Source organism: Penaeus japonicus, unplaced genomic scaffold (genome assembly GCF_977035675.1).
Source record: "Penaeus japonicus unplaced genomic scaffold, GWHDUDI00000001_assembly GWHDUDI00000011, whole genome shotgun sequence".
Taxonomy (NCBI): Eukaryota; Metazoa; Arthropoda; class Malacostraca; order Decapoda; family Penaeidae; genus Penaeus; species Penaeus japonicus.
This window is the reverse complement of record NW_028234413.1, coordinates 27,109,497-27,129,062: the sequence shown is the minus strand read 5'-3', so window position 1 is coordinate 27,129,062 and position 19,566 is coordinate 27,109,497. Positions and strand designations below refer to the sequence as shown.

Below are 19,566 nucleotides of genomic sequence, written 5' to 3'. Positions count from 1 at the left end.
GCGACTCTAATCATCCAAAGCAAAAACAGCTTGAATGACCCATCTTTTAATTCTTCCAGTATCCTTTCCTTCAACTTTGATTATATATTTATGTATATGTATAAATATATATATATATATATATATATGTGTGTGTGTGTGTGTGTGTGTGTGTGTGTGTGTGTGTGTGTGTGTGTGTGTGTGTGTGTGTGTGTGTGTGTGTGTGTGTGTGTGTGTGTGTGTGTGTGCCAAATGCGTGGTGTTTCATTATTAATAACAGAGAGAAAAATGATATCTAATAGAGGTCAACATAAAGTTTAGAATGGCTTATCGTGTCAAAGGTAAATTCGAGCCTCCTAATTAGATGCGAACTTCACCTGCCGAAGTCCTTTTACGTTTGCATATCGATTAATTGAAAAACCTGATGTAGAGGCGGCAGTAGAGTCGGGCCGGGTCTCAGCCCACCGCCCACCTCTGCCACTTTATGAGAATCAGATAATCGTCGGCAAAAACTTTCTTAATTAGCATACAGAGTTTCAAGAGTTGCCCCTGCCTGTCCGTAAGCGGAGTGACATGAGAGTGGCAAGAAACTGCATAACAGTCCAAGTCCTTATCAAGTCACTAAGTGATTTCAAAATATATCCCTCGGTCACGTTCAACCTGAGTCTTGCTGTATAGATAATCGCGGAGAAATCTTTTTTGACCCTGGATGTGCAGTTGCAACAGGCCGCTGTCTTAATCTCTCTCTCTCTCTCTCTCTCTCTCTCTCTCTCTCTCTCTCTCTCTCTCTCTCTCTCTCTCTCTCTCTCTCTCTCTCTCTCTCTCTCTCTCTCTCTCTCTAATGATCGACCACAAAGCAGGTTTCAAAATGCCAACTGTACACCACTCCCATTGATTTGTTCTTTATTTTTTCTAACTACATAATCAGGGCTGTTTACGTCTTTGCCCCGAGTCGTTGGAAAGAAAGATGAAAAAATCGAATGCTCGCTAGATAATCATTTCTTTCCGCTTGGAAGGTAATGGGTCTAATTAAAAGTCCGGGAGATAATCAATTTTTGCTCAGATAATTATTTCAGTAATTAGAGTCCGCATGTCAAGGAAACTAAAGGTTGTTAAATGAGGTTTGAGGACAGTTCCGCCACCTTACTACAGTAAAGGCGCCACGCCCAGTGTTATCTTAGAAGGGCTACATGGAACTTGATACAGCAAAATCCCGTCATGGCTTATGAGGCAGGTTGGACGGGTATGAAATATCGTAACATCAACGACTAGCTTCGTACCGTTTCTGGGGTGCGTTTGGCAATATTCTTCTATCGCCAATGAGCATACTTGGACCCCAATTAAATTTCAGAATATCAATGCTAATCTAATGGTTTGTGATCATTTTCATTTGCTGTATAAAAGGGAAAATGCTAATGATATTTTTTACTGAATTCATTTTTTTATATGAATGCCTTTTTACAACAAAGCCATTGGATCTGTAAATACTTAAGAGTCTGATTCTCATAAAACTACAAGAATAACGGATGTCAAATTTGCAAAGAAAGGCCTCTGCACTATTTTATTGCAAGGCAACAAAATAGTGCAGCTGAGAAAAAGAAATGTAGGAGAATCTTTTTCACGGAGGTAGCCACGACATGGAGAACCTGCCCATTCACCTCCATTTCTAAGACAAATCTACATCATTATCTCGGTACAAATTTACTTTCTTTTTGTGTTGCTTGTTTTTTTTATCTACCCTCGCCAACTGTAATGGTGATGAATGAGCATAACAATATGTATAACACTAGAAGAGTCATTGTTATGGACTTGGTCGTATTCTGGGCACTTTCTCCACCATTTTTGCGATAATCTGAGTTTAATTTGACTGCATTTTCATGACAGGCAGTTTTCTAGGATCGTTTGCGACCATTGGATGAAGTCGTTTTCAGAGTTTACGACTGTTTACTCTGTGACTGTTGCAGATCGTGTTGCATGGGCCTGATGGCTCGAGATAACAGCCATTTTTACAGGGTTAGCTGCTCATTCGCCTGTGCCTTCTCTTTCTATTTTTCTCTTTTTTCAGCTTATCACCCATTTCAGTATTAACAAAAGATCTTGTTACAAGAAAGAGAGAGAGAGGGAAAAGGAAAAGGAGAGACAGAGAGAGAGGGGAAAGGGAGAAAAAAAAGAGAGGGAGAGGGAGAAGGAAAAGGAGAAGAAGGAGAGAGAGAGAGAGAGAGAGAGAGAGAGAGAGAGAGAGAGAGAGAGAGAGAGAGAGAGAGAGAGAGAGAGAGAGAGAGAGAGAGAGAACCTTGAATGCATTAGCCGAGAGTAGACTAAAGAAATGAGGGTAAGAGTTAGGGGTTGTGTCTGTGTCTTGGGTGGAGTTCGGGCCTGTGGGACGCGGGTAAGGTGACTCCCGGGGTCAGGGCGTCCTGCTGAGGAGTCCTAAGATAATCTGATTTTCCGACAGCCACACCACCAAAGTCTTCAGGTTCTTGGTAGTGTCAACCCTGAATCTTATCTCTCCATTTTAATGACCTTCGCTGCAGTTTTATGCTTTTACGGGGATAAGGATGTGGGTTAATGGCTAATGGCTTTACGAAAAGGTTGGGGAAAAGACGAATACCTCGGAAGTCCCTATGACTTTTGTGTAATGTGAGACCATTGGTACACGGTATGCTTGCAGGCCATGGTCATTCCGGTTTGGCTGGCAGCACTGTCGTTTCTCTTGGCTCGGACGTCGTTCCGCGGAACTCTTTTTAAAATGATCGTCGCAAAAACGGGGAGCCGCTCACGAAACTCAACCTCAAGCCTTTTACAACTCGGCGCATCTGAAGAATTTTGGGGAAACTGACTGCTTTTTGCGAAGGTGAGGTCAAGCTGTTGAAGAGCTGCATGGCATGGTACCTTGACAACTACATTACTGTTGGTTTTAACCCGTTAGTGGCTTGGAACCGCCCCTGCTCCTCTGAGTGCTTGATAAACACTTTACGTTGCTGACGCATTTTTTTATAACTGACAGCAAGTCTGGCCCTCGGGACGTCATTTGCATTACGGGTCTAGGGAGAGATCCGTAAGATGCAGCAGAATATCACGACTGTATCTCGACCTCGTGTCCCTGAGCGGCGGGTGGAGCAGTTGGGCGGTGGCCATGTTGCTCGCGGCCGCTACCACCCGCCCCCGTGCTGCGGTTATCGCGCTCCGGATCGGACGGCCAAGGTGTCCACTGCTCCGACGGACGCAAGTAGTCGCACGCCCTGTTAAGACTGTACATGGGCTCGGTGCAGGAGATATAATCATAAGATGGCAGGAGCTGCGATACATGGTGTCCCCGACGCTACGACTAATATAGGCCCAAGTACCATCCAAATTGACCGCGATAACTATCACGATTGTGTGCGATATTCGTAAGTGAAACGTAGAAATGGATGGACTCGGTAAGGGCATGTCGTCAGCTTTATCAACTCTTTCTGGCCATGAAAAGACGTCGTATTTTGAATATGTGAATATCTAGTGTTGAAAAAGAACGACATTTGTATAGAGATTATTAATGATATATGATTCATCCTTGTCGTAGTTTTTATCTGATTAATTGTTTGTTATCTTTAACATACTACTATACGTAATGTATGTTATATATTGAACTTGTTAAATTTGATAAACTGCAATTTGCAAAACGAGCCGGAGTTGAAAGGGTCAAGGAAGAGGAGTCCAAATTCTCCACGGTCCTCTCCCGTCCGAGTCCCGCAGTGTTGCAAACTAAGCACCGTGCAAAGACTTCCTATTTCTTCTGAGGTGGTGAAGCGAAAGTTCATGAGTCGTTAGCTTGATAAAATTGCAATGTTTATGTAACGTTTTATAATACCCCATAGGAAACAAGTCTAGAAAATTATGGGTTTCTTTCGTAATTATAAATGGACTAAAATAGTAGTCTGCGTCGATATTTTCTGAACTCGTGAATCATAAAGAATAATGCTCACAAGAGGAGGTACTAAAAAGAAAACAACTTTCTATTCCCTGCAACGCTAAAACGCAGGGCATTTCTGAATATCCGCTCAGATATCGCATGAAACATAAACAAAGGAATCAGGCAAGGCGCTGGAAAGATCCTCTCTTTATCTTGACATCCGAACTTCTCAAGACCTAAATGAAAAAAAAAATCGTCTTGAAAAAAATGTCACATAGGAACTGTGAGATTTCCCAGAGATGTAACATTATCAAAGGGCCATCAGACGCTCACCATGAAGCGGCGGAACGTGTGGCGAAGGCTCCTGACGGGAAAGGAGATGGATGGCACTGGGGAGAGCAGGAGAGAAAGGGAGGAACTATGGGAGCTTGGTTTGGGGAAAAACATAGATTTTGTGTCTTTGCGTGTTTGTGTGTGTGATTGTGTGTGTGTGTGTGTGTGTGTGTGTGTGTGTGTGTGTGTGTGTGTGTGTGTGTGTGTGTGTGTGTGTGTGTGTGTGTGTGTGTATGTGTTTGTGTGTGATCTGAAAATCACCATATCTAAGTGAGTCGAAAATGCTAGGTAAAACAAATCACTCGCTCGCTAAGCCTAGCAACACGAGGAGACAAACACACACACACACACACAAAAACTTACTTAGTTCGCAAATATGATTTTTTTTCTGGACTGGGCCGCATTGATAATAACTCTGGCACAAGAATAGGTAAGATAAATGCCCAACATGACCTATCTGAAGAATCTCGAACGCCTCATGCTTCTGCTCTGCTGAACAGGCGACACAACCACAACTTTCGTAAAATAGAAATCTTATTCAGCATCAGATTTACTGTTCGTAGAGTTATCTATAGTCCAAGACATTCTATCTTAAAGGGTCTTGATGAAACTGTTCTGGAACTGAATGACAAAATGGTGTTGCACACTGAACAGTACGTACTCTCTCGGAGTCTGAATTGTGCGGTGCCAGATGTATGCATTTTCTAAATGTACTCTAGACCAAGAATTATCTATAGATAACTTTTGACTTTGTCTTTTGACTTGTGTATCTGCTCATAGAGAAAAAAAATCAGCAATATCATTCACTTTGTGATTTTCTCAGTGAATTTGAAGGTCAGTATAGACAGAGGTATAGATATGGACAAGAGTCCATAGCCTCGAGGCTTTGCCAGGCCGGGACTGGTCACACAATAGATAGATGTTATCAGTAAAACCACATGGCTGACCCCTGACTCCATGGGATGCTTGCGGCCACGGAGCGCGGGACCAAATGGCTAACGTGCTCCAAACAAGAGAACAGCAGGAGATCAGAAACCAGTAAGGTTGAGGAAATCTGGCAACATGTCAGCTACAAAGAGCACTATAAAACAAGGATCCCGAATACACTGCAAAAAATGGCTAAACTTAGGACTCTCTACTTTCTGTTGCATTCTATGCGTTTTAGTATTGCGTCGATACAGAAATATAGTCCCGACCGCAATAAAAAGCCACGCAAATCTTTTACAAAATCCCAATGATGTAAGGAGGAGAAGCAGTAGCGAGCAGCAGGAATTTGGGGGTCAGAGGTCATGGCTGGACGAAAGCAACGGGTGGAGGGAATAAGCAGGAATAATGGTGTACGATGAGAGTGACGAGGACGGGACTCAACAGCCTATAATTACGACGTGACTATCAGGACTCCATCAGACAGCTTTCTCTCTGCTTGTGGTGGACAGCAGCGAAAACATGCGGGAAGACAGGCCATTCCGCGGCCGAAAGAAAGCCGAAGAGGTATGGGAGTGGCAAAGATGATCGAGCACATGAAGCCTCACGCGTCCGGCTTTTGCAGTGAATGAATGAATTTTGTTCTCGTGGTTTGAAGTATGAAAAAGCGGGCTGTGTATCTTGAACACCGCCTCGTGTAGGTAGTGGAAATGAATAAAGGACAGGGAGGTGTTCGTGTTGTGTGAAATGCATGACAACAAGCTGAACAAAATATAGAAAAGGTACTTACTCGTTGGGGTTGCTGTTGTTGTACTTTGCTGCTAAAGATCTGATGAGGTCAGAGCAGTTTCTGTTCATGAGAGACTCCATGGGTTTGATGGCGCCGGGGCCACCGGGAAGGGCACCTACGCCCCCGAGCGCTGCCGGACTGAATCGGTCGTAAGCGGTGGGTATGGCGGAGGGCGGCGTGAAGGCGGGGTTGGGGGGTGTGCCGGGGAAGGACGGAGTGCGGGTGCGGTGGGATGCGGGAGACTTGGGGGACACTGAAGGACTGGGTGTAGCGTGAGCAGTTGTAGGAGCGTCACTTCCAGGATCAGGCGACAACCTCTCAGATTTAACGTCGTTGGTAGACTCTGAGGGCATCTTATCATCAGCGCGGATGCCGTTGGGCACCTCACGCCGGACCTTCTTGCGGCCCTTGACGCCGTAAGCTGCGGCAGCCGCGGCGTTAGCAGCAGCGATGGCAGCTTGTTCTTTGTCTTTGTGGAGCGGCGTGTTGTTGTTGTTGAGCGCCAGGTCCTGGACGCCCTCGCTCTCCACTTGGTTACCTGCAAAGAGAACACAGGAGGTTATTTTTCATAGATCACAATGAACAGGAAACATACACGCTTGCCTATACATGTTCCGTAGGTATGCTCTCTCTCTCCCTCACACACACACACACACACACACACACACACACACACACACACACACACACACACACACACACACACACACACACACACACACACGCACGTGTCATTACGTCTACGTGTCTGTGTATAAAAATATGGAGATTAGTTAACTGTAGCTTAAATGAGAACGACACAGCTTCGTCGTAAAGACAAAGGGCAACACGTCCGTCGTGTTATAAGAGGCTTCCGGCACGCGTCTGCATCAAAGGAAGCACAGCGCGTCGCAGCCTCTCTTCTCGCTGTTTCATGCCCTTCACCTCACGCCCGGATGAGTCGAGAATATAATAAAGAAACCAGATAAAAAGCGCGAGCGGGTGAAGGGAGCGGGGTGCAGCTGGTGGCCTGACCTCTGCCATGTACTGACATGTCCTCGCCGCGGGGACAGACATTAGCCGGGACGGGTGCGGGGCATAACCCGCCCTGGGCCTCATGGTGGGGATCTCGTGCAGGCTCAGGGGACGAGGCTGCCGAGCTGGGGGTTCAAAGGTGCAATTTGGTGCAAAGGGGCGGCGTGCGCTGCCTCGAGGGGGAGGCTGCCTGCCGGAGCTGGGGGAGGGTATTAAATTGTTCAGTAGCAACTACCATCACAACTCACACGCCCGTTCCTCCCCATGTGATCTTGATGACGTACTACATCTTGGGTGGCATCAGACAGCCCTAATCTCCGCCTCGACCTGCCTGAGGGGTCTCCGCCCCCGCCCCCTGGCCCCCACAGCCCCATGTACCCTTGACCCCATCCTCGCCCGCTGACCCGCCACCGCCCTGACCACTTTTTGTGCCATGACTGCCTGCCTCTGTCACCCCAGGCCCAACTTTAGCGCAAAAAAACTATTTTTATATATATCATATGCAATTGACATAAAGAAATGGGGTATAGCTGAAATTATACTTGATGATAATGAAAATTACAAGATGCGAAGTAAATTTGAAAGGTTATATCATAAAAGTTGGAAACTCTTTGACGTCAGAAAGCAGAGACCAATCGCCATTCAGAGCCGCCTCTGAAGGAAAGCATCTCGTTGTTCATTGGCTAAGCACGTATTCTTGCAATGTACTTTCAACAAAATGTATATATCTTATTTCTATCAGATATCTGAAATATTTTAATGTGACTCTTTCCACCATGCACATAATTATATAGAAAACAAACAAATAAGTCATCAAATAACATGAAAAGTGAAACACGAATGCCAAGGTATATATATCATACACCTGGCAGCGTTCTGGCAGTGATGAAGCTTGAGCTCAAAACGTTGAATGTTCACTTCGAGTCCTGACGCCGCGGAAAGCGGAGCTCTGCACACTCCCTTCCTTCGGCCGAAGTGAATGGTTCCACTGCACGAGGAACCGATTATTCCTTCAAGATATATATTAGCTGTTGTCATCCCACTATTATCAAACACACATGTTTATATAAATAATGCAAATAAAGTTGAATTCAACGTGTCTGATACGTTGGCGAAGCGAAATTCGCAAACGAACTTCACCCTTGATCCTGTAAGCCTAATTATACCGTCAGAATTATAGTTGTTATCGAGCTGTATCGGAATGCACGTGGGCGTGGTTGCTGCAGGCGGCACCTGTGGGCGTGGGTGGGCCAGGTCACTGCCGCCCTCTAACCCGACGAAGGGCTGGGGGTCGTTATGCGGGGTGAGGGGTATGGGGTCTCTAATTGCATAAATGTTTTGTTCCTCACTACGCAGTCTTTTGCAGGGATGGTGTAGCTCATTTGCAGAATATGCAGTTTTCATTCGATCCACAGGGACTAATTTAACGTTTCTGTTTATGAAATAATTTACCTCGATATGTGTGTATCTATATGTGTGTGTGTGTGAGTGTGAGTGTGAGTGTGAGTGTGAGTGTGAGTGTGAGTGTGTGTGTGTGTGTGTGTGTGTGTGTGTGTGTGTGTGTGTGTGTGTGTGTGTGTGTGTGTGCATGTTTACATATGCGTGTATATATGTATATATACATATATATATCTATATATACATATATACATATATATACACACATATACATATATATATATATATATATATATATATATATATATATACATACATACATACATACATACGTACATACGTACATACTTACATACATACATACATACATACATACATATATCTATTTGCGGAAAAAAATGCCTGGCTCTTAGACAGTTTACGGTAACTTCGTATGCCAATCACGTCAAAGCCTTGGCCAGCGATAAATGCTTCTAGCGTATTTTAATACATTTGCATGAGTGCGTCTTCTCTGCTTGATGAGCGCCGCCGCAGGTTGTTATTGTAGCGTGTCGCGATGGGGTCATGTGGCCGCCGGTGTGGAGTGGCCTGCGGGATGCTGTGACCTCTGGCCCGCGGCTCACGACTCTGGTCCCGCTACAGATGCCACAGACGATGCCCGCGGCGTCCCTCGCAGCGACCGCCGGGTGGGCACAGGGGCACGCCGGCCATCCCCCTCCCTCCTCTCGCTTCCCCTACCATGGTTTTGCCCCCGGCTACCGCAAGGGGCATGGGGTCACCACAAGCTCGCAGGCGACGTGTGGCAGGACCCCGGCACACGCGTCTGCGCTCTCAGGCCTCCGCTAACACGTCTCCCTGCACTATTACGCTACAAGCCATATACTTGTGTTTGCGCTTGTCGCTTTGTAATCTTACAACTCGCAGTAAAAAGAAAGATGGGACGAATTACCTGATAATATTCATGGGGAATTCACTACATTATCCTTACACCGTTTAAGAATATAAGGACTGAAAATATAGTTCGAAAAGCCTAAGTGAAAGCATCGCAAGTACCCTATCTAACTGTCTTTTCATACTGTTTCTCTCATTGGAGTGTGTGTTCACGACATCTTTCCTCTCTTTCTCTCGCAGGTGCTACCAGTTAGCCTGTAACATCAGGCGACAGTAGCACCCGCGTTCCACTTTCCACGACAGTTGGTGGTTATCGTTGAGAGTTAGCAGAAAATTAGACAGGACTGTTATCACAACCAACTAAAAGTAACGACCAAATTACAGTAACCATTACATCCACCGCACAGAATCCCTGTAGGCTGTAGGTGCTATAATAAAACAATTAGGCTCGGTTCACCCGTCGAGGCAATGTTGGCTCGGTGAAATTCTTTCGACGCGTGTCCCCGCGGCGTGCGCTCGTTGCTTGGGGATTATAAAGTGGTGAATGTAGCTGTACGAAAAAAAAATGTTGAAAGAAAACATCTAGCACGAAGAAAATCGTAGCTATATCTGAAATATACTTGCTACCTTCCCCAAAGCCGCGGAGTGACCATCGTCCACTGACTTTTTAACTGTGCGTTCCGTGAGGCTCCGCGCTCTCTCTCCATCACAGCCTTTCAATTATCGGCGTTAACCGCGTTACCGTAACTCGGCGACCAGCCACCGAGAGCTTTTATCTGCGCAAGACGTTATCAGATAAACCATGATAGATTATATCAGCAAGCAATAATTATCAACCTATTTTTTCTCCCTATCTGCCGATCGGCTCTAGTGTAATTATATATAAAAACGCCCGGTGCTAAAATCGCAGCACAACTCTCCGAAAGTTCCTCCCGCGGCCAAAGCCTTTGCGTCGGATGAGATACGAAGGCATGAGAGAACAAGAGGTGATTCAATTTTCCTCGCACCACGATTTCGCTCGCCTTTTGTTTTGGAATGTGAGCTGGTCGTGGCGTGTATGGCGCCCCCTCCTGCACACTACATGTTCACGCACCGCCTGTCACTTGCTCTCTCCTCGCTCAGGCTGTCTTAGAAATACTGCCTCAGCTGGAGATTTCATTTCTTATTGTTATCATCACATACTGCTTGGTTCTTATCATAATCAGATTTTTTTACGATTAATTGTATCATAATCGTCATTAAAAGCAACGATGAAATAAAGTACGGTAATGATGACAATTTTAAACAAATTGTTTGAACTTTAGATGAGGATGAGGATAGTATTGGTAGTGGTAGAAGTAAAAGTAGTAGAAGTACTAGTAATATTAGAAGAGAAAAAAGGATAAAAAGAAAGGCAATTCAGAAAAATCGGGCCAATTACATTATACCAGAAATGAGAAATGATAATAAAGATAATCAGCAATACATTATCATCAAAATGTTCAGATAACCATGTAAAGAGCAGTAGAACCACGGCGGTCGTCCTGTAGTAAGAATGGGACCTGCTCTATATACCTCAGGTCGAGCCCTAGGGGAGGTCACGGCGCCACGCCTTGCTCCTGCTGGGGCTGGTGAGAAGACGTCAAGGATTTACGTGTTGGGCCGGGATGTATGCTTGTGTGTGTGTGTGTGTGTGTGTGTGTGTGTGTGTGTGTGTGTGTGTGTGTGTGTGTGTGTGTGTGTGTGTGTGTGTGTGTGTGTTTAAAAATGCATAGTGGGTCTGATGCATGTGTGTTTGTATGTCATGGACTGAGAGTAATGTTTGAACAGGCTTGTGTACTTGCCCCTGGAGTGTATGCATGCTTGTGGTAAATATGTAAATGTGGGTTCTCTTTTTCGGGCGTGTATGTGGGTTCCCGTGTGTGTCTAGCCCTACGTCTCTCTTATTTCACGTTGCAAAATTTTGAGTGTACAAGAACGTGAAGCCCTTTTATGTATGTAAGTACGTATGCTTCCATGTACACACGTGTAAGTGTCCAAGGCGTTTAACAACTCCAATGCTAAAGAGAATGAGGAATGTTAAATCCTGTCTGTTTATTATCAACCTACTTATATTCTAAGGATTTTGTTGTTTCTTTCGCTAATGACATCAGTTTTATAAAGTAACATGGAAAAAAAAGGAACATCGTAATGGCAAGTCTAGGGCATGCCAAGGAAAGGATATTATTGCCAGTTTTCGTACGATTCAGCACTTACATGCTACACCCTGAAATTTAAGTGTGTAGGTGTTAACGCGAGAACCTGTGCTAAATACATACTCTGTTTTGACCATTTCTGGATTTAAGTCACCACTACGTACATGCGAATTTCCCCTTTCAGTCAAAGGATTTTGGGACGATTTCCCTCTGGCTATCAAAAAAGATAATGATCAAGTAAATGTTATTAAGGCTCAGTTTTCTTTCACACATTTTAATTATAGCCATTCTGGGTGCAATCAGTTGCTCCTAAGTAGTAAAGCGTTGATATAATTCGAGCTAGTCATGGAATAGGTAGAGAGTTTCCAGAAACTTAAGAGATACATGAAATCGTAAAGGCGGCCTGTAATTTACTTTAATTGTGGGTAATGGTCAGTGTGAACAACGCCATGACTGTGGTGAGTGTGTTCAGAGTCACGTACAAGTTAAATAACGTTGACCTTTGGTGTGTTAAAACCATATATTTTGAATCTGTTTATTACTCAAGTCTACTTTAGAGAATAAACTTATTTCGTCTGTCAACCAACAAACGACTAATAAACGTCAACATATATTTAATGTATTCGTAAGGAAGCATAAAAATTAACAAGGAAAAAAAGGATTTGGTGACCAGAGTGACCCCTGGCGAGATTATGTGCAAACAACCGTAGGCTCCCTATTGTCTTTGCCAAGATGAAATTAACCAGTAAATCCTAAGAGCCTCGCTCTGGCACGGGAAACTAACATCGAATTTTTCTCGGTGCGCGATGATGTTTGCTCAGGGCTCATTTAAATGTTGAGATATCCATTTATGTTCTTTAAAGTGTTTCACGGAGCTGCAAGATTAGAATCGGACGCGGGTGTGGGTATCCAGACATATGCATGAGGGCACAACGAGGCAGTTTAAGGCATGCAACAGTTTGCCACAGTAAAATCAAGTGTTTGCGGGGTTTAAGATCGTTTTCTTAATCACAGTGTACTGTTTGCCGTGTCAAGTTGGAGCTTATTCAGTTTCAATAATTCATTCAAATTGCCATTAGTCTGCGATGCCTACAAAGCTAACAGACATTTTGATAAACATTTGGTTCATTGTAATAGGCATCAGATGTTCAAAGAGAGACGCTCTGTAAAGCATGTCCGAGGCTCTGCATATATGGCTCCGATTTTATTTGCACAGTTTGAGTAATTGAGACAACAACGTCCCCATCAAAACTCCAAGCGAACTTTCCAGCAACGAACCATCTCCGCAAAAATAGACCCTTGAGCGTGGCCTGGCTACTGAGTGCACACCAAGAATTCCTCTGGAGATGATGGTACTTCTTATGCGTATCGTTTACCCGCGTGTCGTATCAAGAGAAGAATCTGAAACTGTGAGCCAAATTAAGGCGTAAGTGTCATGGTGGCTGAATCTGTAATCCCGCAGCTGTGATATTTTTCGCTTATGCTTTTCATATGGCCAGCTCTATTACCTCAGAAATCATATCCCACCGTTCGGGGTGCCTTAAACCGAAACGCACATATAAAAACCTTTCATTAAACAAGGATATTGAGTACCTTTTAGAGATTCAAAGCCATGAGAAATGCAAAGGACCGACCTTTTGACGACCTCTATAGATGCTTGGATGGACTCTATAGACAACAGGAGTCGCTTGTCAACGACCTGGTCCTCAAAGGATCTAATTCCCTATTCAAACAACATAACCTGGCGAACAGGTTGGCCTCCGAAGACTGAATTGACAGAGAGAGTTTATACGGTTATGGTAAATAAAAAGGAGTTGAATTCCACCTTTACATACATGAGGATAAAGAGCATTTTCCTTCTTTGGGGGGTGCCTTTCAAAGATTAACAGGCAAGCAATGTGGATCAATGAATTACGTATATAAGGTCGCCATTCTCAAAATAATTCATGAGTGAAATAGAAGCAAATAAATGTAAATAATTAGATAAGGAATTCAAAATATCTGAAAGCTTGCTCCATATCTCATTTACAATCTTAATGACCAGGAAGATGACCATGATCAGATTAAGAACATGTGTCTAGAATCTGCAATTCACTCTTAATTCAGATGTCCTTATTTTTTATGAATCAGTCCTAAGTTCCATCAATAGTGTTCCTAATATCATGGTGTATAATGAATGAAAAAACAAAGAAGAAAAACACACTACGGCACTTGGTGTCACAGTAACCTGTATCAAGTGGTTAGGGTTACTTCTATCATTTAATAGTGGGAGGTCACTTTGCAATAACCCTAAGCATGCAAGTTTGAATGCAATATTTAGGTAAAACCTACTAAATCTAAACATATAGATTCTAGTTGTGTTTCAAAGTCGTTTACCGTGATAACATGTGGACAATATTCACATATACATTCTTAGAACCAAGAACACAGAAACGTCTTGATATTATAAAACAGGTCATTACATTTATAATTGTGCAGGCATTGTCTGTGGGGTCTAAATCAATTAATACCTGCACAAATGAATCTGACTTTCGTACTACGAAATACATTGAGGAACCGTTTATCAGTGTCAGAATAGTAGACGGTAGCATGTGGGCCACAGGTATTAATGAGTGGGAGCTACACGTCGATGGCTGAAACCATATTTAGGCGATCATGTGAGACTCGCAGTCGATCAATTCAGATTAATTCAGTGGTCATCTCTCCCTCTCGGAATAACTGATCTGAAGATCTATCATATTTATCCAGAAAAGTTAGCAATGCTCGTCGCGCGCTGTCGCCCGGGTGCTGGATGTAACACTCGCTTGTTTAATAACCTTAGACTGGGACTAAGGGTGTTAAGAGTCCTTACGGGACGCCCTGAACATTTAAAGTGACAGCCACTGATATAAGGACTCGGTATGAAAAGAACTTTGTGTTGATGAGTATGCCTATTCTTAAGTACCTGTGGGAGAGCAGAAAATGAAGTGAACAATTTATAGAGCCTGTAATTTGCAGGATGATAGTGAACAGCCGAGTTTCTTTTTTAATTATATTAAATAAAATGGAAATAAAGGCACTGTAATAGGGATTGATGAGACAGAAAAACCCATGTAAGGTCCACATCATAAATACATCTAAATCTGATTACAACCCACAGAGAGACACTTGTTGACGAGATCGACGACGCACTAGTGAGAATGGTTATGAACGTAATATAAGGGGACAAAATCTCGCATTTACTATTTTTTATCCGCCAAATCTCTCTTTTTTTGCTGTCCACATAGCTTTAGGTTTAGTATATTTGTTTATTCAGCAAAACATACTTGGGATAATCAGGGTGACTGAGTCAAAGTAATTAGACGACTTGAGAATATACTGCCGAAATTAGTAAAGGGGAACCTGTACTAAGGGGACCAGTCCTAATGCCACTTGAGTGTGAAAGAACTGACCAGCATTCGAAAAAGGTTTGATAAGGACTAAATAGAGAAGGAGATAAGGATTGAAGACCAATCATGAACTAGGGATTAGATGTTCAACTGCGTACTTTGAATTCCCCCATATGCATCTAGTTCTGGTTGATTCACTGGTGACTTCAACGCTCAGTGAAGTACAAATCCAAAAGATTTCACTGAATGGATGTTTTGAATATACAAGTTTTAGTGTGATGATTTGGTATAATGATATATAAATTTTAAAAGATAATGTATAATAACTATAACACAAAAGTTTTTTTTCTACGTAATAAAATACTAGAGAAAGCAATAACTGTACGGTGCATGAAAGTTGTCTTTTGTGTTATTTCTATACAGGTACCTTCATATATACTTTCGAGAACTCTGTCCCTATATTTATTCACACTTGGTAGCAGTGAAGAATCAATATCAAAGCAAATAGATAACTTAAGAACATATTAATCGACATGAATGAAATTATAAAATCCAAATTTCATGGGAATGATAGAAACATTAGAGTATTTCGAGAATATTGATGCAGCGTGCTTTCTATGATGAGACTATTTCTTGGAATAAATGTATTTCACTTAGTTCTTCGAGCAACATGTTTAGTTTTACAAAAAGTAGATCAAAGGCACATAGGCCATAAACAACACAATGTAGCACGCAGGGATGTAAAAGTAAGATATACGATACTGCAAAATGAGAACATAAACCGATATAAAATTGATATCAAGTGCCCTCTCTGAACCCACATTGTATTCAAGAGTGACCCAGACTACACCCTCACTGCTGCTTCCAACCAAATATACGATATCTAGCATCGCCCTTTTGTCCTGGCCAGGACATACTTAAAGCGGCATTATTCTATTTGTTAAACTTCTTTTGGAATCTCTTCTTCTCTATGACTCACAAGGTGCCGTGAAAGGAATTATACTTACTGAATAGAGGAGAGAAGGAACATACAAATAGTAAATTATTTTTTTGTAAGACTCGGGTCGTCAACCCACGGGAACATGAAGCCCCTCAATAAAGCAATTCTTGAGCTTTGCGCTCCTTGTGGCATTAGCATTAGTTCCGTACTGTCTATGCGACTAAAGCTGGTAATCAATTCACATCTATCACTGTATTGGTGTGATCAGTCTGTCCCTAATCTACACCTAGCTGAAGGTACAGTGGGCGTGGACACTATAAATTCTAAGTAATCCCATAGCCCCATAGCCTCTGATTTAGGGTCTGATCCTACTAGAGCGCGCATTGAAGGGATCAGCTGTTAGTGCTCGTTCCACTGACGGAATGGTCAAGGAGATTTTTTGAAGGCTGTTTGTTTATGAGGTTAATCCTCGGAGAGATCTTTTTAACATGTTAGTTCACCATTCTTTGGCTGATTAATACTGGAACTTTCAGAATGCTGTACGAAGCCTACTTTTATATGTATAGAATTAATTCCTCGTTTAATTCTGTATAAGATCAAGGAGTGTCGTCTGTCACAAATGCCTGGTATTGTTGAATTAAAGAAAATTACTCATAGAATTTAGGAATTCCTTGAGATGAAAAGGCCATTCCCTTCAGACAGCCTTTCACGCCCTCGTATGAAAGCCTTCGATTTATGACACGGACGGAATGAATGTAACTTTAATTTATGACTTGATAAATAAGGAATATCTTCTTAAAAGTGACCTCTGGCCGGTGTCGCCTTCAGGTTACCCGCTGGTTATTTATTGTTATATTTCCTTTTGTTGAAGTCTTGTACAGTGAACGATCTTATTCACAGACGGAACGCTTCGTGAGAGCCTAAGGAATATGTAGAGAAAGTTTTTTTTTTCTTTTCTTTTTTTGCCTTGTTATACTATTTTATTTTTCTTAATAACAACAATAAGAACGTCTACTAAATATCACAACATATTATTTACAATACTGTGATCACACACACATTAAGATAAACACAGACGTCTTAAAGATGACTGAATGCACTCCATACGAATATCTGTATTTTCATATTTGTTGTGGATGGTTTAGGAAACAGGTCCTGCGCCATCTCTCCATTCAAGCAGTAGTGATGTTCGTGTTCGTTATACTCCATTGTTGTGACAGCATTTTACAGCTGATGTAGTATTTCTTGAGCCTTGGACTATCGCCCCTATGTAATAACTACGGAAAGAGTTATTTCCCGTTTGGAAATGCTGTAGAATATCAATGTTGGACGACTCGCATTGAATTCTGTGGCTGAATCTATGCTAACTAATGATATATATTTTGCAGTAAAACGAACACTGTATTATCACTTTTCTTGAGTTTGTGCTATCGATGTTTGCACTGGCAAGGGTCTGAAATTTGATAAAGAGCAGAGGTTGCAGTGTTCGACTCTGTGCAGGTCAAGAGATCATAGGAGACTTCTTTATGACCAACAGGAAAATCCAGTGGCGGCCTGTGACGTTGCTCGCCCTCGCTATCAATCAACCCATCGACCGTTTTTCTTTTGTTTGTTTGCTCATTCATTTTTCTTTCCCTTTCCGCTCACTCATTTCTCTTTTCAGAGTGTTTTACCGCAGGCGCGTTGAGACGACAGGATGGCACTTTGCATCTACTAGTGAGAGTAACTACTTCTTAGCATTAGTAGGAAACGGCTCTAGATTACCTGTTAGTAGAATAAGAAAAAGGTGGACTTACGGGAGTGATACCAAGCCGACTTACTGGAATAGCACCACTTGGGCCAGACGACAGCGCTGGGGGTATCCAGATCCGTCATGGCTCGCATTCAGCCTTCTTGGGTCACAACTTTCCGACGTGAGAGGTCTGCCAGGGGTCAGATTAGGTCACTTCACGTTGACCAACACTTGACCAGCAAGATGTAACATGCAGCCAACGCCTCGCTTGGAAAGTATATTCAAGGTCAAAGGCCTTAATTAAACTTTGACGATAGTTAAACCGAGCTCGATGTCACCACACGAGCTGTTAAGAACACTGATGTTTTTTCACCTCCACCACATTCTCGGAATCCATATATGATTACACTCCATTGGCATTTCGACAAATAAATCTTGTTTAAGCACAACAAGAAGAAAAGTATAATCCACTGAGCACTCTGGTGTAGGCTCCAGCAACAATAGCCACAGCGTGATCACTACCACTATGAAGAACTCTGTGGGGGCGAACGTTCCAGCGAGCAGTCGCGGAGGTCCAGTGATGACGAGGGACAGAGAGTCGGTGTGAACGGTATGGCGGCTGGCGCGCAACTGTCTACTCCCGCTACAGGTGAGCGAGCGCAGGTACACTGGACGGTGGAGGGCAAAGGGGGAGGAGGAGGTGGCGGCGTGCGTTCGTTCGTTCGCGCGTAGGTCCGCGGCGGTGGAGTGTGTGCGGGGAAGCCAGAGGCAGTTTGGACGCCGCAAGTGACGGTTGTCTGGTACCGTCGCTCCCTTAAGCGCGAGGCCTTGTTTGCTTAGCGTATTAGAGACGATGGTCCTAGCATAATTTCTCTTTGGAGCTTTGCAATGTATGAAGCTTGTGTTAACTTTGGAAGTAGGTCGATGTTATGAGTAAATATGAAGCGTAAATACAAAATACATGATTATTAGACAAAAGCTTTCATCATGTGTTTTTCTCGTAATTCTGGAGCGTCAAGTATTATAAGACTAAAGACGCTTATCCTCTGCGCTACGAGTGTTCGGCTTATGTAGCCGAAATTCTGGATGAAATGCACATCTCATTTTTATTCATTATCTGTATCGATACTTATTTACTAACGATAATTGTTGAAGTAGAATTATATTTGGAAACGGATTATACAATCTGAACATATTTAGCATATCTGGATCTGGCAGAGACATCATACGGCATGTTTTAACGATGAATCGATACAAGATATTAAGATTTTGCCTGTAAGATATTAGAGTACGTTACCCAACTAACTTCAGTTAAATCGAGCAAAAATTATAAGAGTTTAAATTAACCGCAACGTGTGATTTTGTTGATTTTCACTTGCATGCGTTTTCCGTGAGTATCTTCACTTAACTTCACAAGGTATTATTCCACTGAACTAGATAGAGATCCAAATGTCTTTCGTCCGTGTTCCTTCTAACAAAAAACCAGGTCTACCTAATTATTTCCTAAAGTCTAGAAAATAGATTGGAATGGCGTTTAGCACGAATTGAATACAGCTTTTTTTCTGACTTACGCCTCGGGTCAACAACACTCCTTTCCATATAGAACTTCTAGGCTTTCCTATCTCGTTTCTTTATCTTCCACTTTAATTCTGACTAATTCGACTTCAATTACCCTTATGTTTAGGGGACTGGTTAGCGAGGACTTAATCGACCAGACCTTTGCGATAAGGTCAAAGGCTCTCAGACTAAAGATTTGAAGACCGACATTACAAAGTTAGTGGTCTTATCTTTTCTATAATTGACCGAACCCGTTGCAGACCATCTTACTGTCGGCCTGGCGTATAATTAAACTGTCACATAATTTGATAGGAGTTATGATGAAAAAATGAGATATGCACTAATGATGCAGAGACGGATGAGGATGAAATGTGTAACGAAATGTATGCAAATTTTCCAACACCATCTCAAAAGCATGGAGCGAAATCAGATTAATATATTCTTACATTGACTATTCGAAGTTGCTACTTGTTAAGAGACAATGCAGTAGTTAAGAAGTGTTTCTATATAATGGAATGAAAGTAGAAACAAAACATGGAAGAGGATTTAGCAAGGTAAATAACATGCAAGGAAA

At 42.7% G+C, this 19,566-nt stretch overlaps 1 protein-coding gene across 2 annotated transcripts in view; it reads right to left on the bottom strand.

Moving 5' to 3' along the window:
* LOC122253373 (uncharacterized) overlaps positions 1-18,070 on the bottom strand; it is a 40,526-nt gene extending 22,456 nt beyond the window's left edge. The window contains exons 1-2 of one of the 2 annotated variants that reach the window (XM_043016410.2): positions 17,500-18,070; positions 5,919-6,456 (exon numbers count right to left, since the gene is read on the bottom strand). In XM_043016410.2, the coding sequence (XP_042872344.1) occupies positions 5,919-6,456; positions 17,500-17,587 (626 nt within the window). In that variant the 5' untranslated portion in view covers positions 17,588-18,070. The remainder of the gene's footprint in view (positions 1-5,918; positions 6,457-17,499) is intronic. The other variant, XM_043016411.2, reaches the window with a different exon arrangement.
* Between the last annotated feature and the right edge of the window lie 1,496 nt (positions 18,071-19,566).